We start from the raw sequence: 27568 nt of genomic DNA on the forward strand, positions 1-27568 counted from the left end.
GTAGAGAAACTTGACATTTCTAGCTCTACGAAATTCATGTCACCTCCAACATTACGAATGAAACGCACAAAGACACAGGAACCAAGAAGGGACTACAAAAGACATACCATAACAGAGACGCCCAGCACTGGCCATGCTTACAGAGACGGACACAAATCAGGGACACATGAGCACACTGGCAAGGAGATGCCTGCCCTACTTACTTGACCCGGTATCATCTGGCACCAGAACCCCTTCTATGACCTAATGGGAGAAATAGGCAAACTCTTCCCAGAATACATGGAATAGTGTGGGCTACAGACCTGCTTCAAATGCATGGCGACTCAACAAACCTACGACGAGAGATGGACAACGCAGGAAATATATAACAAAACAATAGCGCTCAACATTCTGCTAAAACATGCGGTTAAGAATAGAATGGCATATGACTGTGACCATAAGAGTGGCATCAGGTGCAAAGGATAGGCTACTATCAGGGACAACTCTAGTCTTCATGCGAACCCCTTCTGCGCTCTAGTTTTAAACTGGGATAAACCGGAAGCAAGGGGAACTTTGCTTGATGTCAACTTCAGGTAGCATTGTGGGTAATCGATAGTGTCTTTTGAGGTCTGGCACAGCAGGAGTTTTGCCTTGGAGTGCCTCAAGAAGGTACGAGCAGAGACAGTGTAAACTGTTAGACGGCTGCTGCGGTCCTGCAAGATATCATGTTCGCGCCACAGCGGTGTCTGGGGTCTTGTTTACCCACAATGCACCTGCAAGGTGTTTAAGATAGTGCAGAGCAGGCTACGCTCTGCTTCCTATTCTGAATGTGTGTGCTGAATGACAAAAAAGGCTTACTTAAAAAAAGAACATGTCAGCAGAGGTAAAAAAACTGTTTTGTCTTCTATGGCAGGATCAGGGACCTATGACAAGAATTACTTCCAATTTTGTATTTCGTACCTCACTCTCAAACTTAGGTGACGCCACTAAATGTCATTTCCACAGCGCATGGATCTAATATGGCCCCTCGTCACTCTTTAAGAGCAGAGTATGCAAAGGATTCAGCTTTAGAGCAAAGTATGGTCCGCCATTTGTCGTATTTAGGAGCGCAGAAACTTTGCCTCTACAACTCACATTTTTAAGGGCATGGTAGGGCAAGGGATTATCTTTAAGCGCTCAGCATGGTGGTGGACTTGCTTCTTTGAGGGTGGAGAACTTGCTTTAACTTTGGGAGCTCAGGGTAGGTGGGAGCTAACCCCAGTCAGGGAACAGTACGGCTGGAGATGCGCCTTCTCCTGGAGCACATCTGGATGGACTCCCAGTCTGTAGTAAGGTGGCAGGGCTGGAGACGCGCTTCCTCCTGGAGCACATCTGGATGGCCTCAATGTCTGTAGTAAGGTGGCATGGCTGGAGATGCGCCTTCTCCTGGAGCACATCTGGATGGCCTCCCTGTCTGTGGCACGCCGGAGGTCTCACTGCCACCAAGAGTTCCGTATGGCCAGAGATAAAGTAACTCAAAGTCACAGCTAAGTAGGGAACTCGCCATCTTCTGTGAGCCTCGGCTCAGTACAAAGGGGCGTAGTACCCGCTTCAGAAAGGTGGGCTTTCAGAATAGACATGTTGGGCTTCACCTGGCTCTTTCAGAAAGCACTTTCATAACATGGATCCTTGGGTAGAAAAGCTCTGAGCTCCCATCCCTCAGCCTACGACTCACTGCCCTGAAATGGGTTACTTACTTGCTGCGCTCCTCAAACTCTGAGTATGTGATGTGTAGGGAAGAAAGATAATGTACAGAGGTGTCGGACTGGAGGAAGAGGGGCTAAGGAGATACAACATGAACTTCTCACAGCCCTCCAAAACAGTAACAGCGGAAGAAAGCCTTGTTTCTCAATTTAGCAGAGAGCAAGAATGACCCCATGCAGGAGCTTTAGCTGCCTCCCACTGTAATGCAACATCACAGGTTTTTATGTCATGCTGAATGAAAGTATTTTGACCCTCAGATGCCGCAGCAGGGTTTCGCAAAAGTGTGGCACAGTGGATTGTCACAAGTCAATGAGAGGACATGACCCTCCCTCCCCTGGTGTCCCTCCCAAACACCCTTCCCCAACATGCACAGACAAAACACTTCTAGCCTCTTGTCACATAGACGCAAGACACACAGCTGACATTAACATCAAATAAATAAAAGATATATATATATATATATATATCTATGTATAAGCAAATATAGGTGAGTGTGTGCAAAAGAAAAAAAAACACAGTTTTCACCAAAAAAGCACAATACTGCGTCAACTCCTGGAATAAAGTCCGCTTTTAGCACTGTGGCATTTTCTGCTGCAGAATAATCTTGCAGATGTTGCCTTTTCACTGGCTCCTGACCCCTACCAGCAAAACTTGTGTTTCTTTCGCATGAAAGTTCTCCCACCCAAGAGGGCAGGGTTGCCTTGGCGGTCAGAGGACGCCAGATGCTGCGGTCGCAGCTCACATTCCATCCGTGTCATCTAAGGCAAAAATGGGCGTGTCCGTGGCCCAGGTATTTGGCCCACCATGAGAAAGAATGGGTTATGCAGGGAGATGGAACATGGGGTGGATTCTCTGCGGGGATGAAATCCAGAACGGGTGTCCTTCGGTTCCCTCTGCCCCTTTCCCCCAGGACTCTGAAGGACGCGATGGATTGGACGGTCTGACGCGTAGAGCGATGGAGTGGTTGTGGAGGTCACCCTTGAGCCATGCTCCCCGCACTTGTACCGCATGAAGGGGATGCCGGATGAGCTTCCGCACCGATGGGATCAGATGGCACACAAAGATTCCGTACTTCAGGCGCCTGCGGGTAAAAGACAGGAGAGTCAGGGAGATGGGACCAGGGACCAGCACGCACTCTTTATCCAAGCATATTCAGGGAAGTGGCTAAAGTGGGAGGTGGAAAACCAATGTCAGCTTTGGAATCAGAAAATGGCCGTTGGTAAATGGAGGACCACTTCTTGCTAGTACACCCCTTTGCCTGGTGACACTTGTAAGACTGCCTGGGCTAGCCCACAACTGTGTTCGATGGCAAATGGAAGACTGCCTGGGCTAGCCCACACATGTGCCAGATGGCACGAGAACAGCCAACTACTACCCCAAACTAATCCCCACTTGTGCTCAAAGGAAAATGGGACTTCCAGAGCCTACCTCCCACCTCCATTTCCCTTCAGAGTTTAATCAAATCTGGGTCTCTCAGATCATGCTGAAGTTACGCGAAGGACAACATTACCTCTGCCCCAAGACGTAACCGTGGTGAGCAAAAATAAATGCCCTGTAAGGTGCAGGAGAAAATAAATACTCCCCTGGATCCTCTACACAAGACTTGTGAAATGCCCCTTTACTATTATTGTTACCAGCACTAATATCCTATCTAGTATTATCATCCTCAGTCGTATTGTTATATACGACGTTATTATTACTGTTAACCCCTTCCATGCTGATGACGAACCCCAGCCGTCATGCACTACGGTGCTCGTGTGCTGATGACGGCTGGGGTTCGCCACGGCCCGCCCCTGTTCGTGTTGTTTACAGCACACCAGGGGAATCGCGGCCGCATGGAAAGGGTTAATATAACAATGACCATAACGACAATAGAAAATATAACTAACACTAGTAAAGCCAACAGAACTAGCAGTAACAACAAAACAATCACACTGATATTAATAATGGCAATAATAACTACTTATTGTTATTCTTCCTATGATTTTTTGTGAGGTCATGACACAGTAATATTAGTTCTAGTTTTTTTCTTAATGCTGGATTGTTATGACCATAAGGACTGATATTATCTGTAGTATTGGTAGTACTGTTGCTGTCACTGTTCATCCGCATTGATATCGCTTTTGTTCAACTGGTCCTGGCTATTATTGATTCTTCCGGATCATTAATGGCTGCGCCTCAGCCGGAATGACAGGAAACCTCACCCAATGAAACCGATCCTTCGGTGGGGCAGAAACCCTCTCCCCATGCCCGTACGCTCATCACACACCACATCAATCACCCTCGCATCTTTAAGCACGGCTGCTGCTTGTCACAGCAGAGACTGCCTCCTTCACACAACTGTTGATTCTATGCTGCAGACATTTACAGCAAGTGAGCGATGCGAAAGAACGGCGCGTAACATACAGGAGGGAGGGCGTAAAGGGAACTTGGACAACAGGGGTAATTAAGAACAGGGGACAGAACTGTTGCATTGGCCTTAACGTAGCGCTGCTTCCTGGGATCCTGGCACTTTTCCAAAACATAATGAGCAGATACAGAGAAAGACCGGGGTTCGGGGGAGCGGATAAGTCACACACTGTGTTTTTTGGTGGTATTTTTCAGCTGCCAGCGCACCTCATTGCCACGCCATTCCCTCGTGCAGTCAATGATAATAGCGAGACAGTGAAACGGAGGGAAAAAAATGGTGTTCGGATAGAAGCAGAGCTTGTAACAGGAGCAGGGAGCATGAACAAGCCTGTTTTTCAACTGCGCAGGGGAACCAGCTGTGCAGCCAGAGAGACTTTCCATACAGCCAGCAGAAACTAAAGAAAAAAGTAGTGCTCATCAGCAGCCTCAATGCACACAAGTGGAAGTCTACACATCCTGGGGGCGTTCTCCATGGGAGGGAACAAACAAGGAAAAGGTGGGACAAATGGGAACAAATACCCACTCGAAAGTAAGAATTTTTAAAGGGCACTGAAACAAAACCAATGAGAAACAGTGGGCAGGCTCTAAGCTCACAAACTGAATACAGCATGTCTCGAAGAGACAGCGCAAGTGCTGTCAAGGCGAAACCTAAAAGGGGTGGGTATCCCTAACGTGCAATTTCCCTATTTCAATTCCCATAGGAAAATCTGCTATCCAGTACAAAAATAATGGTTGAAAAGAATTGCACCAAATTTGACAAAAAGTTAGAACTCTACCAAAAAAAAGTATGTTTTTTGTGAATTGGGGCAAATCTTTTCAGCTATTTTACAGAAATTAGTGTTTAAAATGGTGCTCAAGTGGACGTGAGGATTGGTAAAGTTGGTAAAAAGTTAGAGATACCTAGAGTGCTGATGTTATATTGTGATTGATCCATTCGAAGTGGATTGGTGTACCCTGATTGGCTGACCACAACCTGGAGAATATGTTGTGTTAGCCGTTATAGGACTCGGAAACACAGTCCCCGAGTCCTGAGAAAAAAAATCAAAGGACACAAAGGGGAGGATGGGCATACCCTAAAACTGAGGGCCATTAGCGATGTGACCCTCCCTTATGTCAAATAGCAAAATATATATATATAATATATACATTTTTTTTGTTGCAGGCCTGTCCTGTGGTACCGGAGTACCCCTATATCTAGTGCCACAGGACTCAACGAGGCGTCCCCTGTGGAACTATGGTAACAAACCTGACACCGTGGTATCAAAAACCACACTAATATAATAAAAAGGGTTGAAGAGTTTAAAACTAGAGGACCCCTTCCTTCCACGCGCTTTACACTGGGTTCCTTCGCACATCCAGAGGGGCACTGCCAGCACCATGGTCAGGCCTCGGCACGAGCAGCTGCAACAACACGCCACAACAAGAGCGGACTGCCAGCCTCCCTTCCCTGTGCCTGTAACAAAGAGCCTAGTGACTTTCCTGGGTTCTGTGGAATCTAGGCACTTAAAGCAGTGACAATTTGACGTTTGGCAGTCACAGGCCAAAGTCTAAAAAATAATTTAATAATAATAAAGAACTTAAAAAACAAATTAAGGAGGAAGAACCATGAGTCTGTGGCGAGCTTCACAATGCTTTTTAACATGGAATTCCCAGGCGACCTCTCATCCAAGTATTAACCAGACACGCCCTAAAAAAGGTGCTACGTTTAGAACATAATCCAAAGAAATAAAACTGAAATTCACTGAAAAAGCCAAAGGTTAAATTGATGGTATAGATAGGAATGGTAATAAGATTTTAAAATACATTAAAAAAACTGAAAATCTCAGAAAAAATCAAACGTTAAAGTGACGTTGTTGAAATAACCTATCAGCTTAGTTTAGAAGACAAAAAATGCACTGAAATTCGCTATAGCTCAGTGAACTCCCATCATGCACGGCTTATGATCTCACTGATTGCATCCGTCATGACATGTTTAATGATATAATTGATGACATCATATAATAAATGCTTCAGGCGTTGTGGACTGGAAGGGATTCAACAAGCTGCACCTTTTGCCAACTTTCTATCACCACTAAGATGGTAATGGACATTATATTCAGCAACCGGCCGGACGCGTAGTGTGTCCGTAATCGAACCCACATTCAGTGGCGGCGAGCCTTTGTTGGCTGCTGTTCAGTGGCCTAAGCGGCCAAGTGGCTCAGAGACGTCATCGAGTCCAGCCACTTCATAAATCTCCAAACAAGGGTTTGGTCTTTATGTACCTTAATGGGGTCAGCCGGTGAAGCCCCTCGTCTGATCCACAATCTTAAGTCAAAGCTGTACATCTATGCATTAGACACTGATAAGCCGTGGACAGCCGTGCCCCCGGGACAATCCTCTGTAGTTTGGTAAAATATACTACTCACAAGAAACAACATAACACAGGCCACCTTGGTACTCACTCTGAATAGTCCACCCACGAGGGGTATGGAGCTTCCCCAGTGCAGTCTGTCCGGAAGCGACAAACGAGCAGCGACTGTACGTTTATTCATTTGGACTGGCTCTGGGTCTCCACAAGGCTACTGCAGTGTACCACATGGCAAGGGCATTAGACAACCAGCCACACTGTACGGTGGAAGACGCCACCCGCAAATGGCAGAGGGGTAACTCACAGGAATAAGAACTAGATATGTCCAAGAAGCCTGGTCTAGGGGTACCCCTTGGAGAGGCACAGCAGCAACCATAAATATGGCCGCTATACAACCAGCCGTGCCACATGGTGTGGGGAGTCCACCAGGAGCGCGGATGAGCAAACAAGGGTTTACCAAACACCGCACACACATCTAAGAGGAGCACCCAGGACTACTAGCAGCACAACCCCTTTAGTGGGGGGATTATATGCAACCAGGAGGGGGGAGGGTGTCCATCAGAGATTCATGGAAAGAATCCATTCATTTAAAAAAACATCTTAAAACATTCTTGTTCTAGCCGTTGTTGGTTCTGTCTGCCTTTACCTTTGCAAACCCCGGGACACTCTGCGGAGTAGCTGAGCACGATATAAGTGTATTTAACATAACATAACATAACAGAAGAGAAAGGGGCAAAGAGGTGGTTCAAGGATAGATGGAGGAGGGGTGAAGGAGGCAAGACTTCTGGCCCCACGTCCAGTCTGACCCTGATAGACCCAAATATGGAAAACAAGCGAGTCTGTAGGGCAAGGCGCCACTGACGGGTCTTTAACCGCCATTAACCACTCCACCGTGTCAATGGGGATATTAAACAGCCATGATGCAGTCATGTGACCACAGAGGGCGGGAAATCTTGCAAACAGGAAGTGACCGCCTAGAGGCCTGGTCGCAGTCAGTCAGGCTGATCTAGTACTAGAAAGGTTTTCTCTGTCACTGTAAGAGGTTATTCTGAGCGCTGTGAAACTGCTGTTCCTGATTTTAAACATATCAGCAGAGAAGGAGTGACAGAGTTTTTTTTTAATGCCTTTTTGGGATTCTAGAGCCAGCACCTCCTTCCTTGCTTCCATTCCTCCCGTTCCCTATTAAATTTGAAATTATTTGGTAGTTTGTCCAAGAGATACGGTGGGGGGCTTTGTAAGTGCCGGAGGGAGGTCTTAGCCCCCGCTGTGAGTCCACTGTTTGCCACGAGAGGGGTTCAGATCCAGTGAGAGGGACCCTCCCTCTCTCAGCCGCGAGCTTTGCTGCAGAGCTCACGAAGGCTTGAAGCTTCCGGGAGGGGCTGGATCCGGGGGTCCCTGCAAGAGGTTGGGAAGTCCTTTCTAGACAGAAGGTAGGGCTGGACTCGTGTCCAGGGGTCTGTGACCAGGTGCTTTACATTACTTACGGTACATGGTGGCCACTGCGCACCCTTGCGTCTGTGTCCATCACGTGAGAGGTGGCCACCTGGACACAACCCAGGGATGTCGCCTTCTTTCAATCACAGGCTTGTGTCAGACCGAGCACAGACGCAAACGGGCCAGAGAAAACCGCGGGAAGATGGAAACAGGAGCCATTTTTAAAGAGCCCACAAGGCAAACTATTCCCCATTCCAGATGCAATGCTGCCCCCTGCTGGGCAGTGTGCGTGGGTTGCAGCATCCTAAAGTAATTGGTAGAAGAGAGATGCCTCCCTCCCATCTCCTGCCGGGTGTGAGTGACAGGCTGGTGGTGGCTGACCTTGTAATTAGTAACTTGCCTTTTGCCTGAAAAAAGCTGTAAAAAAAAGGTTGTTTTTAGGACAACAGAAGGGAGTGCACCAGAACCTGCTAGTCCTAGGGGGAAGCCCACAATAGCTCCCAAGTACTTCTGACTGACGCCTGGCCCCCAAGAGCCTGATGGGCAGGTCTCAGCTCTGCATCTTTGTGGGAGGGACACTCTTTCTTCCATGGGCCACATATACAAGCTTGGTGGCACACGTGCGAAGACTCCGAGGGACCCCTCAAGGTGACTCTGGAAACATTTCCTGCTTCGGCAGCAGACGGATACTCCAGACCTTGAGCAGTTCTAGAGCCTGGATTCTGGATCCTTAGATCTTTCACTTTCAGGCAGTGAACGCACTCTCAGTTTTCACGAAATAAATTTCTTCGGTAGCCCTTAATCAAGTGCGTGGAAGCCTGGCCGACCGGCATCTTCCAGAGAACAGGATGAACCTCCGCGCCTCCACGTTTCCCTTGTCCACTCTTGCCAGGGTCCTTTCAACACTTAGGAGAGGCCGGGCCCAGCCTATCTCATCGCCTCGGCCTTCCCAGGCGATGTCCACCTGTAATATGTAGCATTCACCACCTCACTCCTGCGGGTGAGATCTCTTTCGTCCACGATCATGGGCAGCTTGACCCGACTGCGGCTCTGTCTGCTGGAAAGAGCTTTAGATGACCCATCAGCAATCAATAAGGGATTTGTAAAGTGCAGCAAATCACCCACGAGGGTCTTAAAGTGCTGGAGTTGCTAGCTGCTACTTGGTGGACTATTCATTTCAACAGCCGGGTCTTGAGTTTGTTCATAAATTGCTGGAGCGGTGGTGTGGACCTGAGGTGCACGGGAAGGTTGTTCCAAGCTTTGGCCGTCAGGTGTGTGTAGCGATCTAGTTGCCACGGGGGTTCGGAAGCACGCAGGACCTTTAGCCCGGATGGGCTACCACACAGTGTATCACTCTCTGGCCAGGCGTGGCCCGAGTATAAAATAAAGGGGTGGAAGTCGCTCGAGGCTTCCCCGCCCGTAATAGTACAGTCAATCAATCAATCAATCAATCAATCAATCAATCAATCAATCAATCAGGCATTTATATAGCGCACTACTCACCCAGAGGGTCTCAAGGCGCTAGGGGAGGGGGGTCCGCTACTGCTCGAACAGCCAGGTCTTGAGCTGCTTCCTGAAGGCGAGGTGGTCCTGGGTCAGGCGGAGGTGGGTGGGGAGGGAGTTCCAAGTCTTGGCGGCGAGGTAGGAGAAGGACCTTCCCCCTGTCGTGGCTCTTCGGATGCGGGGGACGGCGGCGAGGGCATGGCCGGTCGATCGAAGCTGGCGTTTGGGAGCGTAGAAGTTGAGGCGGCTGTTGAGGTATCCTGGGCCTTGGTTGTGTAGGGCTTTGTGTGAATGGGTGAGGAGACGGAAGGTGATTCTCTTGTTGACCGGGAGCCAGTGCAAGTCGCTCAGGTGTCCGGAGATGTGGCAGCGACGGGGGATGTCCAGGATGAGTCGTGCTGAGGCGTTCTGGATCCGCTGGAGTCTCTTCTGGAGTTTGGCGGTGGTTCCGGCGTAGAGGGAGTTGCCGTAGTCCGGACGGCTGGTGACGAGGGCCTGGGTGACCGTCTTCCAGGTCTCGGTGGGGATCCACCGGAAGATCTTTCGTAGCATGCGCAGGATGTTGAAGCACGACGAAGAGACAGCGTTGACTTGTCTGGTCATGGAGAGGCAGGAATCCAGGATGAAGCCCAGGTTGCGTGCGTGGTCTGTTGGTTAGGGTGCGCTGCCTAGGGCGGGGGGCCACCAGGAGTCGTCCCAGGCGGAGGGTGAGGATCCCAGGATGAGGACTTCCGTCTTGTCCGAGTTCAGTTTCAGGCGGCTGTTCTTCATCCATTCGGCTACCTCTTTCATCCCTTTGTGGAGGTTGGCTCTGGCGGTGGCGGGGTCGTTGGTGAGGGAGAGAATCAGCTGGGTGTCGTCGGCGTAGGAGATGATGTTGAGGTTGTGCTGGCGTGCGATGTCTGCGAGGGGGCTCATGTACACGTTGAAGAGGGTTGGGCTGAGCGAGGAGCCTTGAGGAAGGCCGCAGATGACTTCGGTGGCTTCAGATCTGAACGGGGGGAGGCGGACTCTGTGTCCTACCGGCGAGGAAGGAGATGATCCACTCCAGTGCCTTCTCCTGGATTCCGACGTTGCTGAGTCGCTGCACTAGTGTACGGTGGCAGACAGTGTCGAAGGCCGTGGAGAGGTCTAGGAGGATGAGGGCCACTGTTTCTCCGTTGTCAAGCAGAGCTCGGATGTCATCGGTGGCTGCGATCAGGGCGGTCTCGGTGCTGTGGTTGGCCCGGAAGCCAGACTGCGAGAGGTCGAGGGATCCGTTCGTTTCGAGGAAGGCAGCCAGCTGCTTGTTGACGGTCTTCTCGATGACTTTGCAGGAAACGGGAGCAGCGAGATGGGGCGGTAGTTCTTGAGGTCGGTGGGGTCGGCTGATGGCTTCTTTAGTAGAGCGCTGAGTTCAGCGTGCTTCCAGCTCTCCGGGAAGGTAGCGGTGTCGAAGGAGGTGTTGATGATGTCCCGCAGGTGGGGTGCGATGACAGCGTCAGCCTTGTTGAAGACGTGGTGAGGGCAGGGGTCGGTAGGAGATCCGGAGTGGATGGAGTTCATTGTGCGGACGATGTCTTCGGTGCTGATCGGGGTCCAGGCGCGGAGGGTGGTGGTGGGGGGCGGTGGTTCGGTCGTGGCGTGCGTCGGTTGAGTGCTGAAGCTGTTGTGTATGTCCGCGATCTTGTTGTGGAAGTAGGAGGCGAGGGAATTGCAGAGGTCTTGCGAAGGGGTGATGTCGTTGTTTCCGGCGTTGGGGTTGGAGAGCTCTTTGACGATGTTGAAGAGTTCCTTACTGTTGTGTGCGTTGTTGTCCAGTCGTTCCTTGAATGCGGTTTTCTTGGTGGCGTGGATGAGATGGTGGTGTTTTCGGGTGGCGAGCTTGAGGGCAGTCATGTTGTCCGGTGTTAGGTCTCTGCGCCAGGTTCTCTCGAGGGCTCAGCAGTTCTTCTTGGAGCTCTTGAGTTTGTCGGTGAACCATGGGGCTTTCTTGCTACCGGGTCTGCTAGGCGGGGTCTTCAGAGGGGCGAGGTCGTCTGCGCAGTAGCTGATCCACTTCGAGAGGTTGGTGGCCGCTTGGCTGGGGTTCGTTGCGCTGGTGGGTGGGTTCTTGCTCAGGGCGGTCGCGAGCTGGTCGGCTGTGATCTTGTTCCAGCTTCTGCGTGCAACCTGTTGCTGGTGGTGGTGGATCGTGGTCCTTCTGAAGCTGAAGTGGACGCAGCTGTGGTCCGTCCAGTGGAGTCCGGTGGCGTGGCTGAAGGCGATGTCCTTGCTGGATGAGAAGATGGGGTCGAGTGTGTGTCCGGCGTAGTGGGTGGGGGTGGTGACCAGCTGCTTGAGTCCGAGGTTGGCGAGGTTGTCCAGCAGGGTGGTGGTGTTGCGGTCGTTGTTGTTCTCCAGGTGGAAGTTGAGGTCCCCGAGGAGGATGTAGTCAGCGGAGGGGAGGGCGTGCGGGCTGATGAAGTCGGCGATGTCTTCGCTGAATTGTGTGCGTGGTCCCAGGGGTCTGTAGATGAGGGTGCCTCTGAGGGTGGTCTTGGGGTTGATGTGAACCTGGAAGTGCAGGTGCTCGGCGGGTGCGAGGGTGTCGTCGGCGTTGGTCGTGATGCGGATGGTATTCCTGTGGATGATGGCGATGCCTCCTCCGGTGTTGTTGATGCGGTCCCTTCGGACGATCTTGTAGCCGTCTGGGATGGCGATGGCGATGTCGGGCGCTGAAGAGGTGTTCATCCAGGTTTCCGTGAGGAAGGCGACGTCTGGGGCTGTGGTGTCGAGCAGGTTCCAGAGCTCGATGGCGTGTCTGTGGACGGAGCGGGTGTTGAGCAGGATGCACTTCAGGTGGCTGCTGCTGTTGCTCGTCTTGGTCTTGGTTGGTGCTGGAGTAGTACAGGTCCGGATGCAGGTGAACTTGCAGGAGTTGCAGCAGAAGGGTCCGTGGGTGCGTCTCGGGGTGGCTCGGTAGCATCCTGGGATTCGGCCGGCGTTGAGTGCGCCGAGGGTGGCGGTGTCGTACGTCCGGCGGGTGGGCTGGGGTCTGCGGGGGCCAGGGGTCCTGGCGCTGGGCGCGGTCCCGGCGCGGATGGGCGCAGACGGGCTTACCTTTGGCGCACCTTCGGCGCTCAGTCGGTGCTCCCGCTGCGCGCGTGCACAGTGAGTGTATGTGTCATCCTTGGCGCCCCTGTGTTAGGCCTGCATACGTTGTTGACCCCCCATAATCATCCACCACACTGGCGACGAGGGTGGGCAGTCGGACCCCACGCGCAACAGGCACAACCCCGCGGTGGAACTGACGCCAGCAAGAGGAACTGCCACAATCGCTGCACGCACCCGCCATCAAGGTCCCTGCAGAGGCGTGATCGGCAGCTGATGAACCCTGCTGCCACGGCGGGATCCACAATGGAGACGCCCCTCGAGGTGAGCGACGCACCCAACGGCCGCCACAAGGCTCATCCGTGAAGGTCAAGACGCTGTGATGCGTTTGACTCTCCCGGCCTGGGTGTTCATCGGCATGCATTGCACGCAGCAGCGCGCGCATGCGCAGATCGCCCTCCATCAGAGGCAATCAGCCTCAAAAAGCACAGGGAACAAACCAGCTGCTCCCGAGGGGATCGTGGGACCGGCGCTGGCCCCCTGCTGTCCCAAACACTGCACTAGGAGCACTGAGAGGCTGCCTGCCAGGAAGCAGGGAAAAGGAAAAAAGAAAGAAAGGGAAACAAAAACAGACACAAAGAGGAGAACATTGATGGAAAAAAAAACAAATACACAAGAAAGACAGGACATAACAAGAGAAGGAAAGGCACTACAGAGGGCACAGCCAGGATAACCTCTCACAAGTGGGGCAATCTGCCAGACTACAGATCAGACCAAGGAGGGCACAAGGAAGAGGTCTAACCTCGTGTAGCCCACCATCTAAGAGGAACATGAATGACCAAGGGGCGGCAACAGCGGCCCCACAAGCACTCCCAACCCAGAACCTAGGACCACCACCAGTGCAGCAAGCACCACAACACTCACAGATCGGTGCGCTGCCGCCGTTCAGGGAGCTAATTGACCCAGCAACAGCGTCACCCAGGTGAACACTCTGGGTGAGCCGTCTAGACAATTATTTCACAGCGACGTGGGAAATGGATGGCGCAGTAAAGAGGTCCTTATTGTTACACTTTGCCGGCAATGAGATACACAAGCAATTTGCTCATCTACCCAACACTGGGTGGCCCGACGACTACAACGCGGCAGTGGCCACGTGAAATGCTCATTTTGACCCACAATTGAAACCCGGAATACAAGAGGTTCCAACTGCGGAAAGGCACGTCAGCAAGAAGGAGAATAAATGGATGCGTTCCATGCATGGCTGCGCGAGTTGGCAAGTACATGCACCGATGATGATCAACCCAAAGAGGTGCGAGCCCAGGTTATCCAAGGGTGCGGAACAAGAACCTAGGGACTCTTATCCTACACCAACCAGGCATCTCTTTGGGGGACATTCTCATCCTAGCTAGGTCACATGATCTGTCCGATGCCAGGTCGACAGCAATTGAGGCTGCGCTGACCCAGCAAGCAGAGAAGCCCGTCACAATGAAAACAGAGAGAGTTAATGCGGTCCGCAAGCGAAGCAGAGGCAATCGTGGCCGACGGCCAGGACGAAGCACGCAAGGGGCACTGTGCAGATATTGTGGCAAGGAAGAACACCCCCAGGCGGAGTGCCCGGCACAAGGAAGAACCTGCTCCAGGTGCGGGATCCCAAACCACTTCGCAGTAGCGTGCCAGGGTGGAGCGCGAAACCGAGGAGCCAGAGGGCGGCGACCCCGTCGAAGGCAGTGAGACAACTCTCACTCAACGAGTCCAAGAACCCAAAGACAACCTGCACGGCTGTGCGGCTAAGGCAATATCTCGAAGATTCGTCAACAGATGAAGAAGACGAATCCTACCTCATTTTGTTTGCCAGTGAGTTGAAGAGGAAGAGGCAGCCGCAGCCCACGTGCACCATCAACATCGCCGGGTCTGACGTTACTGCACTAATTGATACCGGCGCATCCGTCAATGTAATGGGGTCTCAGCAATACAAACAACTGAGCCCAAAGCCCGCGCTGTCTCCATCACACGTGCGAATCCTTACATATGGCAGCCAGACGCCGCTGCCACTAAAAGGAAAGATGACAGTCCAGATGAAAGCAGAGGGAAACGAAGTTACCACCATGTTTCATGTGATCGACAGGGAGGTGGACATACTCGTGGGGAGCTACACGGCTGAGGACATAACATAACATAACATGTGCACTTGTAAAGCGCACGTTCACCCGGAGGTAACTTGGCGCTGAATAACAGATGTTTCTTGTTACCCAACTCAATGGTACTCATTTTATCGACCTCAGATGGATGAAAGGCTGAGTGGACCCACCAGGAACTGAATCTGTGACCATGAGGTCGAACACAAGCCCCTGCAGTGGAAGCATTAGTCCACTGAGCAACCAGACCCGCCTCGTGGCCTGGTCACATTTGCAAATGCACTCAAAGACCTGTAGATCGAAGAACGACTGAGCCGTTTCCCACCGCTCTTTGAAGGACTGGGATGCATCAAAAAGACCCCGATCAAACTACATATTGACAAAGCTGTGAAACCGGTGGCTCTGAGCCATCGAAAGGGACTGTTCCATCTCAGGCCACTCGTCGAAAAAAAGCTCTAACACCTCGAACAGCTAGGTGTCATCGAGAAGGTCACCGGGCCAACACCATGGGTATCACCCATGGTTATTGCAGAGAAGCCGAAACAATCTGGCAAGATTCAGCTTTGCATCGACATGCCTAACCAAGTGATCGAGCGCAAGAGGCATCTAACCCAAACCATAGATAATATCCTGGCGGACCTGAATGGATCCCGCTTGTTCTCCAAACTCGACCTGAACGCGGTATATCATCAGCTGACGCTAGCCGAGAAGAGCAGGTACATCATGACCTTCTCGACCCTAATTGGGCTTCGACGGTACTGCAGGCTGAACTTTGGAATCTCGCCGGTGGCAGAAATATTCCAAAACACAATTCGTGAGCTGCTGTCAGGGCTCCCCAGAAGTACTAAAGGTCAGTGATGACATTTTGATGCATTCCGAGAACATGGAAAAACATCGGCGGCATCTGTGCGCCACGCTCCAGTGACTGGTCGACCACGGAGTCACCCTCCACGGGGAAAAGTGCTCATTTTTCCAGCAATCGATTGACTTTTTCGGATACGTGTTCAGCCGGAACGGCATCATGGTCGACCCGAAGAAGTCACAAGCCATCTTGCAGGGCGAAGACAGCTTCAGAAGTTCACAGCTTCCTTGGCATGGCCACTTACTTTGGAAGGTTCATTTCCAACCTGGCCACACTGGCAGAACCGTTGCGAACCCTAACGAGGAAGGACGCGACATGGGTGTGGGGCAAGGAGAAGAGGACGCTTTCCAGCAGATCAAGGCAGCCTCCTTGGAAAGACTATGATGGAGTATTTTGACACACCCCGAATGACCGAGCTCATAGTAGACGCCAGCCGGGTGGGGTTAGGAGCATTATTGACTCAAGAGACAGACCCAAGAAAGTGGGCCCTGCTGGCATTTGCAAGTAAAGCGCTCACACCTACTGAAGCCAGATACTCTCAATTCGAGAGAGAATCGCTAGCCATCAAGTGGGCCCGCAACCACTTCCATCTGTACGTAAGTGGGCACCCCTTCCGGGTGATGACGGACTACCAGCCCCTGGTTCCATTATTCCACGGCACTGCATCTCATCCACCACCGTGGATTAAGTGATGAGCAATACAATTGTAGCAATACCAAATGGAGGTGGTATATCGCCCAGTAGCGAAAAACCCAGCGGACTTCCTGTTGCGTCACTCACCAGAAGCAGTGCCCGATGGTGGCACTCAAGAAGTGAAGACCAAAGAGTATGTTGACATGATTTCCCAGTGGGCCTGCCCCCAAGCCCCCACGATCGACGATGCAAGAAACCTGCACTGATGCTGTACTCATGCGCTTCCTCAAGCGCTCCAGAAAGTAAGAGACGAGCTGAGCAGGGTGTCCGATGGAGTAATACTGAGCGTGTCCAGGCTAGTCATCCCTGTGACCCTCCAAGAATGCGCCACAGTCCTAGTCCACAAAGGGCATCAGGGAACCAACCGGATGAAATCCCGAATGAGAGAAAAGGTGTGGTTTCCTGATCTTGAAGACACAGTAGATACACTGGTGAGGGACTGCAGGTCCTGCCTGCTCACCAGCAGTCAAGAATGCCCAGCAAATGTCATAACTGAAGACCCGGTCCCAGGCCCATGGTCACGTCTCAGCCTGGATTTTGGGAGTTTTCTAGATGGCCGGACAATGGCAGTGGTGATCGATGCATTCTCCAAATACCCCATTGTCGAGGTGATTGCATCCCGTCATTGCCGACATACGGCCGGTGTTGGAGAAGACATTTGCACTATTCGGTTTACCCCATGAGCTCAAGACCGACAATGGGCCTCCATTTCAGGGGACTGAGTTCCGGGGCATGCTGGAGCACCTAGGGATACGTATCACACCTCTGTGGCCACAGGCCAATGACGAAGCGGAACGCTTTATGTGGGCACTCAACAAGGTCCTATGGATTGCGGTGTCTGAACGGGGAGACCCAGAAGTAGCATTGCACCAATTCCCACGTGAGTATCGCAACACCCCACACTGCACAACCCAAAGATCCCCGTGGTCTCTGATGTTGGCCGGGCCCCGAAGGGCAACCCTACCCGCTGCTGAGGGATGGACTCCAGAACCATATGACCCCGCTAATGCTCAAACGAGAAGGACAACCACCAATGAACGAACAAACAAGAGGAGAAGAGCCAAAATCAGAGTCATCCTGCCTGGCCACACCGTGCTGGTGAGAAACCGCCGTGGCGGAAGGAAGTTCCGCACTGTGTATGACCGCGAACATGGACGGTAGTGAAGACCAACGGGACAGCCATCACAGCACAGAAGGGCAATGAGGTCATCACCACAACATATCTTGGTTCAAACAAATGCAGGAAGCTGATTCACCGCAACCCCGCTCCAGCAAGGCACGAGAAGAGGCCCCCGGGGATAGTCTACAACCTCGCTAAGCAGACAACCAAGTAATAGTGAACACTCCATCACCTGCTGATGATGACTGTGAATGACCAGTGGCCCGAGCCCGACACCTCACCGAAGCGTCCCAGCGACTGGCACAGATCGTCACTCACGATACAACTTGCGGCCCAACCCAAGACCAAGCCACCGCCTCACAGATTTCATGTGTTGACAAGGTTGATCACTTGTGAACACTGACTTGGGATGGGATGTAGGGGTCTAGTTGCCATGGGGTGCAGAAGCATGCAGGACCTTTAGCCCAGATGGGCTACCACACAATGTATCACTCTCTGGCCAGGCGTGGCCAGAGTGTATAAAATAAAGGGGTGGAAGTCGCTCAAGGCTTCCCCGCCCGTAATAGTACAATGATTGTATGTGTCATCCTTAGTGCCCCTGTGTTAGGCCCTGCGTACTTTGTTGACCCCTTACTCCTCCACCACATGAAGGAGCATTCTCCGCTGTTGTCTAGAGGCCAGCCCAGCCGGGCTGGATTTATTGGTACATGGAATGGGATTTGTGCCCCACTGTTTCTTCTCCAACTGTGCTCATGAACTTATCTGTCGGGCCCTTACCTACAGTCCTTTAAGATGGCACCACAGACGTGCAGCGCTCTACAATCATCCGCCACCGTCTCCTTTGCCACTCTCCATCCCCCGGGATGGGCAATGTGGGCTCTTTGGGGTTCAGAAATACGTTCTGAAGCCACCATATATCAGAGAGTCAAACCTCTGTCCTTTGCCTCCATCGAGTGAAAGGTTCACCTTTTTCGGGTGCAGTGGGAGGCCAAGTCGGTGGCAGACTGGACCGTGCCAGTGCCCAAGGGCGGCGGCCTCCAGTGCATGCGGATGCCACAGCCAGCTTCATCTTGGTCAACATGAAATGAAATGAAATGAAATACCAGTATTTGTAAAGCGCACAGCTACCTCCGAAGTGGTGTCCCGGCGCTGGGGGCCCTAAGGAAGACTAAGCGAGCTATGGCCCAGAGTCATGTGTTGCTGGGCTGACCTGTCGCCGGTGCCGGGGATCGAACTGTGAGCCCCAGATTTCAACGTCAGTCGCCCTGGTCGCTGCGCCACACCTCTTCCACATACATGGGTTTTCTCTTGAGATTCACCACTGCACTGGCTCCCCGTCTCCGAGGATGTGATGTTCAAGTTCCTTTGTGGTTGAAGGGTGTCTGGGGCTTTGCACCCTCGTATCTCCCTGGATGTCTTGGGGCCATGAGATCCAGCGGCTTGCTTCTCTTGCAGGTCCCAAAGTGCACATATCTGTGTACTAGCACATGCACACAACATGCACACTTCTGAAGCTTTGCAGCCTTCACGAAGAATGCCATCACTATCAAACTCCCAGTGCTGTCAGAATCCACAGCTGTTGCCATGGCAATCATGGCTGACCGCATCAATAGACACTAAAAGAAGACTACCTCTCAGGAAGGATGCATACTGAAAGATCATCGAATTTCGCCTTTTTCCAACTTTTAAACATAAATGCAACTAGATGAGCAGAAGTAGTAAATAATGGTAAACATGAATATCTATGCTGCTCAACATGACGATTATTAACTAGAAAACAACGTACGTCTGACGATTTCATATCCGTTGTTTATGTATGTGAATACTACACCCAGAAGTGACACTTGTCTCACTTGCCTTACATCCAAGTGTTTGTTATAACATCTAAAATATGCTGCATTATTCTTTCTAATTGAATACGTGGGGTTTATTTGATGGGGTGTACTTCTAGCCACTTTCCTGGTAGTATTCGCGTATACGGGGTAAACCTGATATTCATGTGGAATTTTAAAAGTAGAAATCCGCACTTTTCTCTGAATTCACATGCACTAGTGCGGCAGAGAGAGAACTTTACCACCAGAAATGAAACTTTATAGGAAGGCCCATCGGTCCCTCGTATTTCAGTGCCATTATCAAGGCTGTTAAATTCACGAGGTTCAATTTTATTCAGTTTCTCAAAGAAAATTGAGCTAAAATGAAATAACTAAGAAAAGCGAGAAAGGGGTTTATGTCAAACGATGAAAATATTATGTTTCAAAACAACTTGCTGTAGTTCAACTCGACACGGTTAAGCAGGGAAGTCTCTCATTTTTAATGAGCAAAGAGCATTCCATTGAGAATGAATAAGACATGTTTTAAAATGAACGCATTAGTGCATTTTAGGACGCGGCAAAGCGCTCTGAGTGCAGGACATGTGGCGTTTATTTTATCTGAATGTAGCCCGGGTGATCCAGTCACAGCGGTCACCAAGTGGGCCGTCCCCTCGTGATTTATATGGAGATGTGAAAATACCATAAACTTAATGATTGTGCAAGTTCACCCGTGTGAATGAGTGAACTCTAAGCGCTCTGTCCTGGATCAGTGTCATGAACAGGGTCGGATTGGGATCACAATTTGGCCCGGGCACTGGTGAAAAAAGTGGCCCACATTTGCGGGGCGGGGCCCACATTCACAGGCGTGCCCTTTCATGAAACACACAAGGAGTGTAAGTGGGAGGATGTTGTTCTTGGGAAGGACACAGGGCCAATGTGACAATGTCCTACAAGCTGAGCAACTGAAAAACAGCGAGGCCCCTTTCTATTACCAAATTATTCCCCAGCCCTCCAGCGCAGGAGCACCTGAAAAACAGCGAGGCCCCAGCTATTTGTAAATTACTCAGCCCTCCCCAGCCCTTCACTACATCAGGGCAATGGCGTGGCAGGAGAGGGGCTACAGCAAAAACACAGCTTCTGGGCCATCCATGGGGATGGGGAGGAGGCTACGGTGAAGATGGTGCGAGTTCCCCACAGCACCTGGCCCCCATAGTGAGACCCATTCTTCCTCGCCCACTATGCCCAGAATGAGAAGTACTGTGGGGAAGGACTAATGCAAGCACTGTTTCTGGGCTGCGTGGGCCCCAGGGGGGCCAAGGTGAAAATGGATCATAGGCCTGAGCAACACCTGGCCCCCTGAGAGGCCAATTCTGGCACATAATCACCCCTCCACAGCCCACCATCTGCATGATTGCTTGGCAGGGCAGGGGTCAAGGAGAGTCCAGAGCTGATCATCGCTGAACGGCCGCTCAGCGAAGCTGCTTTCCTCTCCCTGTCAGTGCTCTCTGTGGACTGGTAAAGGGGGGGGAAAAACGGCCCACAGATTGCACTGCAGCCCTTCGGCCCATGCCCGAGTGCCCGCAGTGCCAATCCGCCCATGGTCAGGAATACAAACAGTCAAAAGATGGAGAGAAAAGAGGGAGTGAGTGAGTGAGTGAGTGAGTGAGTGAGTGAGTGAGTGAGTGGATGTGAGAGAGTGAGTGAGTGAGTGAGTGAGTGAGTGAGTGAGTGAGTGAGTGAGTGAGTGAGTGAGTGAGTGGATGCGAGTGAGAGAGAGTGAGTGAGTGAGTGAGTGAGTGAGTGGATGCGAGAGAGAGAGTGAGTGAGTGAGTGAGTGAGTGAGTGAGTGAGTGAGTGAGTGAGTGAGTGAGTGAGTGAGTGAGTGGATGCGAGAGAGAGAGTGGTAAAAAGAAAAGTCCCAGAAGGCATTAGGTTGTCACATGAAAGCCCAGGACGGGAAGCTTGGTGATAACCTCTCCTCACAGATTGTGGGGTCTAGCTTAAGATAAGTGGGTTTATTAGGGCAGCACTCCAGGCGAAGACAGGCTCTCTTAGGCACTGAATTATACGCACCTGGGCTAAGGGGTCTTCTCAGCATTATACCAGCCCATCATAAAGGGACAGCGCCTGGACGATGGATGGGTCAGCCTTCGAGCCCTCCTGGAACTCCTGCAGTGTGAGCTTCCCGTCGGCATTCTGTTGAGCGAGGACAGGGCAGAGACAGAAGGAGAAAAAAGCGAGAGCATGGGTAAAACACTCTGGGAAGACAATCACAACCAACCGACTGTTCTTCAACCCTCTAACCACCTGCCCCTACCTCTGCCTCCTGCACCAACCCTCCTCCCTGACCTGCCAACCACTCCAGCCCCCCCCCACCCCAAGTCCTGCACAGTCCCACAAGGAGAGTCACAATCCTAAAACACTCACAACTGAATCGCCAAAAACCCCCTTCATTCCTATAACTGGGCCCTCCTAAAGCCAAACATCCCCTTAACAACAACCTTTACTCCCACTCACTCACACACTCACTCGCCAATCCCTGGTGGCAAAAGCCAACACTACAAACCTGCCTCCGATGTGCTAACAACAGCCGTGACCTCACGAATACTCAAACTCCCTTACTGGCAATGACAAAACGAACCCTTCTCAGCCAGCAACCTCCAGCCTGGCCACAGATAGTACCCCAACTAGTCATAAGCCCATCTTGGAATCACCCAAACGCCTAATCTTTTCCGAATCCAACAAACCTTCCAATTCCACCACTCATTTAAACTCACAAACCAGACCCAAGCCCCTCAAACACTCTCTGCTCCGCCTCTTCCCCAGATCCAGGGCAGAGCGGAGTGTTGGGCGATATCAGTGTCTGGTATTGTTTCTCCTCACTTTCCCACAGCCCTGGATTTTTTTGCTTTGGTTTGTTGTTACTAGTGATTGCTTTGGTCGAGTGGTCAAGGTTTCCTCCAGGAGGCAGTCAGGTGTTCGGGCTCAGACACAAATATTATTATAACGAACAGAGAGGAAAGGCAACCAATGATGTTCCTCAGCACGTTCGGAGCACTGATCCTAGACGAGCCATCCCCCGAAACCGGACAAATGTGTCGGGTGACCTCCATGGTCTGGTGTGGTTACCACGCAGAGGATGCAGTTGTTCAAGGAGTTGGGTCTCCTTCCAGACACCTCAAGCCCCCTACAGTAGAAGCAATGTTGTTTCTGGTGCACCAGGATCAATGTGTTCACCATCGCTCGTCCATCGCTGGAGCAGCGTCCACAGACTCTGGAGGGCAGACGAGGTGGACTTTTCGAAGACGCCTGGTGCTGGCACAACTTCAGCAGGGAGGCAGGCAGTCTATGGATCAGAGCCTCCTACTGACTTGTTCTGAACTGGAGGGAGACGGCAGCAGGGCTGTGCCATCCCTCGAGGAACAGGGGCACTCATGCACCGCCGAGGGCCGAGTGTGTACTCTATTTCCAGGGGGCTCACGCTCTTATCAATGAGTTTACTAGGTCAAAATGTCTGCGAGAAGCCCATCATGGGTAAACTCGGGAACACAGGTCTTTCCCTAAACTTTGCACCTCACAGCCAGGTTCATAATGAGGATGCTGTAGACAAGGGGACCAACCCTTGGAGAAAACCACAGCAAATGAAGGACAAAGATGCGCTCCGAAGTAGAGGCCGGCCATGCTGAGATGGATTCATGGTCACGCGCGTCCATCCATGGCAACAGGGACCGCAAGCATGCACAGGATGTTTTTGTACCACGTGGTATGAGGAAAATGGAAGTTCTCAAGTGACCACAGTGGATTTACACTGCGGGAGGGTAAGTACCTATCGCAGACACGTGCAGATGTGCTTCAGAAGCCCAATCTGTGCATCCCCTAGAAAGTCACTCATCCACAGCCCCAGCTAAGTCACTCCATAGAAAGAGGAGGAGCACCTTTTAGCCATCGTCCGGAGTTACACCTGCCTAGGCCTGAGTGGTAAATTCCTTTCCGCTCGCGGAATTTGCTGAATTTGGGTAATTTTGTGTTCCATGGAGAACGTGGAATTGCAAAAAAATCTGTGATCCATGGCTTCGCAGAATTTTAAGCTTGTTTTTGCTTTCAAAATGCGTGTTCGCAAGATATTTACCCCCGAGCACGCACACAGCATTTGCCAACAGGAAAAAAGCATTGCGGACGGGCGGAACAAACAATTCCGCATGCTCGCTGAGATTTTTTACTGTTTCGCTCAGCTTTGCGTAGTGTGACTACGCAAATTCGCCCACCCCGACACCTGACCCGACACATGAGTGTTCTCATTTTCAGAGACTGCAAACACAAGAACCTTGGGTGGACTTGTGAGGCGGTGAAAGAACATTAAAGGTGTGACATAGAACTAGGGACGCATCATGCCTTCTATTCTACAATCACTTCTTATAACCCACACCCCACCTCTCATCCATTAACCTCATCCCCAGGTCGACCCCTTCCCTCCATCCTCAGGCTCCATCCTTCCTAGTGCCACAACACCAGCCCCGCTCACCGCCCTCCTTTAAACAATCAACCTTTGCCTCAGTGGCATGCACTGGAACCCAACACCGACACCCCCAGACCTTCAACTCTCTCCCAACATGACATCGCTCCATCTAAGACAAAGCCCCCTCCGCTGTATCAATATGTCTGCCTCCCTCTCCACCCCTCATGGTAGCCTTCAAACACAAAGGGAGCAGATGGGGGAGATTTGCAAAGACCCCTTCAGGAAGGCCTGGCACAAACTGGTCCACAGACCATTCTCAAAGCAGGCGGGTGTTTGGCAGCAGTGATCGGCTGGACACCGCACGGGTCAAACGAAAATGTTCAGGTAGGTAGGACAGCACAGAGAGACCGTGCTACAATAATAGGCCAAGTTCAACCAGCCAATCAGGTGAGGAGCTGGCACTGACGTGGTCGAGATGTGAAAAAAACAAGGGCCCCCTGGGTAAAGATTGATCCAAATCCTAGGGCAGGGAATTCAAATTATGTGTGTAACATCCTAGGCATTTAGGAGATATAAAAAAACAATGACAGGGAACTCAGGAAAAACACTCAAGAATCAAAAAGTTAATAAAAACACATGTTTTTTAATGTATTCGTCATATAAAGTAGGTAAATTCGTTAAAAGACATATTATAGACATAAAATCCAACAAAAATAAAAATATATATAAAACCGTTGTTAAAGAAACAACCACAAGGCAAAATTAATATAATGGAAACTAATCAATTAGTCGCATTAATGTAGTTGACGCGTGTTTCGGCGTACAAAGGATGCCTTCTTCAGGAGCCACAAAATGTAATTTGTTTCTGAAAGAAATGAAAATATCAATCAACACAGTTTACCATATTCAATTACGTTAAAAAAAATGTTAATGTCAAGCAGTACATTATATATCATTCATTGGCGTTTACCTTATATATTCCCAAGTTCCTATCTGATATAATATTCAGATTACAGACTAAACAATTATCTGAGTATTCATGTATATTCATGGACGTAGTGTGGGCAAGTATCAGAATAGTAATAACAGATGCCCTATGACATGATAATGTGTGCACAGGGATGTCATAAGTCTAAAGTAGATAGACTTGTGATATAAATATACGCAGTCAACAGTTCAAAATGTGTGAACAGCGTACAATCCCTCCATGTCTATTGGGTAGAGCTCAAGGCGTAAGGTCTATTTAGACAGTTTTCACCACTAAAGTCCGCATATGCGAGCATTATAATCACACTTAGGAAATAAGGAATAAACTTACTAGGAATGGACAGTTCAAAGAGCACAATCGATACTTGTAATGAGGAATCCGATTTCCTATTAAAGTTAGCAGTAAATAAACACCTGCTGAAATTAATATATATGATAGTCATTATAAAGCATTCACTTTTCATGTATTAATATGACATAAGAACATATCCTGTGCATAAGGTGGTATGAACATAAATGGTCACTATCTAAAGTTTGATAAAAAGCAAAACCGGTATCACATTATTACACCGAAAAGGCCCACTAATATGAAACACTAAGTGCGCTCAGTCACGAACCGCTTAATAACACTGTACATGTAAGGTCATACAGGTGTGAGGCACAAACAGGTCCACGTAGCATAGACAGCACCCTATGTATTAACATATAGATATTTCTTCGATGGATGGTAGAGTATACACCCTGTACGCTGCTTGTTTTCGAGGAAATCTATGTGTTACTCTGTTCTAATAGAGGGGTGGTTCAAATATGCGAAACAGATAGGTTCACCTTACACAAAGGAGAAAGCCGGGGAAACAAGAATATGATGAACTAAATAAAGCTAATGAACAGACGTCATATCTTAATAGATAAGTCTCAGGTGAGTAACACACCAAACTCACCATATGTCGGACGCGGACATATAATCGTACGTATCACCGTGCGGCCCGTCTCTGCACGTCTCTGCACATTTTTAATAGGTGAGCAGGTGCCATCGTGTAACAATTTGGCTCTCTCTAGCTGGACTAACATAGCTGGGATTTACATGATTACTCATATCATGTTTTATTTTTGTTATCTATAATTTTAGAATGCTTTATCTGGACCTTTGGTAATCGAACAGTGGAATTTTTAAATAGAACGACTGTCGCTTATACTAAAGAAGTAGTACGTGACATACGCACAGTGTGTCTATCATCTTTATCTGCCCGACATATGGTGAGTTTGGTGTGTTACTCACCTGAGACTTATCTATTAAGATATGACGTCTGTTCATTGGCTTTATTTAGTTCATCATATTCTTGTTTCCCCGGCTTTCTCCTTTGTGTAAGGTGAACCTATCTGTTTCGCATATTTGAACCACCCCTCTATTAGAACAGAGTAACACATAGATTCACTTGAAACCAAGCAGCGTACAGGGTGTATACTCTACCATCCACCGAAGAAATATCTATATGTTAATACATAGGGTGCTGTCTATGCTACATGGACCTGTTTGTACCTCACACCTGTATGACCGTACATGTACAGTGTTATTAAGCGGTTCGTGACTGAGCGCACTTAGTGTTTCATATTAGTGGGCCTATTCGGTGTACTAATGTGATACCGATTTTGCTTTTTATCAAACTTTAGATAGTGACCATTTATGTTCATACCACCTTATGCACAGGATATGTTCTCATGTCATATTAATACATGAAAAGTGAATGCTTTATAATGGCTATCATATATATTAATTTCAACAGGTGTTTATTTACTGCTAGCTTTACTAGGAACGCGGATTCCTCATTACAAGTATCGATTGTGCTGTTTGAACTGTCCATTCCTAGTAAGTTTATTCCTTATTTCCTAAGTGTGATTATAATGCTCGCATATGCGGACTTTAGTGGTGAAAACTGTCTAAATAGACCTTACGCCTTGAGCTCTACCCAATAGACATGGAGGGATTGTAAGCTGTTCACACATTTTGAACTGTTGACTGCGTATATTTATATCACAAGTCTATCTACTTTAGACTTATGACATCCCTGTGCACACATTATCATGTCATAGGGCATCTGTTATTACTATTCTGATACTTGCCCACACTACGTCCATGAATATACATGAATACTCAGATAATTGTTTAGTCTGTAATCTGAATATTATATCAGATAGGAATTTATAAGGGAAACGCCAATGGATGATATATAATGTACTGCTTGACATTAACAGTTTTTTTAACGTAATTGAATATGGTAAACTGTGTTGATTGATATTTTTATTTCTTTCAGAAAAGAATTAAATTTTGTGTCCCCTGAAGAAGGCGTTCTTTGTACGCCGAAACGCGCGTCGACTACATTAATGCCACCAATTGATTAGTTTCATTATATTAATTTTGCCTTGAGGTTGCTTCTTTAACAACGGTTTTATATTTATTTTTATTTTTGTTAGATTTTAGGTCTATAATATGTCTTTTAACGAATTTACCTACTGGATATGACGAATACATTAAAAAACCTGTGTTTTTATAAACTTTTAGATTCTTGAGTGTTTTCCCTGAGTTCCCTGTCATTGTTTTTTTATATCTCCTAAATGCCTAGGATGTTACACACATAAACTTACGTGGTCGAGGCCAGGAGACGTCACAACAGCCAATACTGAGGGTTTCGGTCCCAAACTCCGATCCTGACCTAGCGCAACCTCTGGAAACGATGGCGGAATTTCAGTGGAGGGGGCACAAACATCCTTTGCCCTCAACATCTGGAGGATGGGGAGAGGATGTAGCCTTACGGCTGAGCGGGCGACCTCAAACTCGGGGAACCGGGTTCGAGTCTCAGCAACGACGCTCAACATCCTGCGATTCTGGGCAAATCACGTAATCTCCCCGTGCCTAACAAAAATCAATGCGTCCATCTGAAACGAAACTGGGGCTCGTGTAAAGCGCTCTGACACCCAATAACTTCGGGTCAAGTTTGCGCTATATAAAACTAAAAAAG

The 27568-nt window shown here is 49.8% G+C and overlaps 1 protein-coding gene across 1 annotated transcript in view; it reads right to left on the reverse strand.

Moving 5' to 3' along the window:
- Positions 1–1457: 1457 nt before the first annotated feature.
- Positions 1458–27568, reverse strand: part of NCS1 (neuronal calcium sensor 1) — a 408070-nt gene continuing 381959 nt past the window's right edge. The window contains exons 7-8 of the mRNA XM_086924819.1: positions 21182–21304; positions 1458–2803 (exon numbers count right to left, since the gene is read on the reverse strand). Of these exons, the coding sequence (XP_086780945.1) occupies positions 21206–21304 (99 nt within the window). The 3' untranslated portion in view covers positions 1458–2803; positions 21182–21205. The remainder of the gene's footprint in view (positions 2804–21181; positions 21305–27568) is intronic.

The sequence above is a fragment of the Lissotriton vulgaris genome, chromosome 5, assembly GCF_964263255.1.
Source record: "Lissotriton vulgaris chromosome 5, aLisVul1.2, whole genome shotgun sequence".
NCBI lineage: Eukaryota > Metazoa > Chordata > Amphibia > Caudata > Salamandridae > Lissotriton > Lissotriton vulgaris.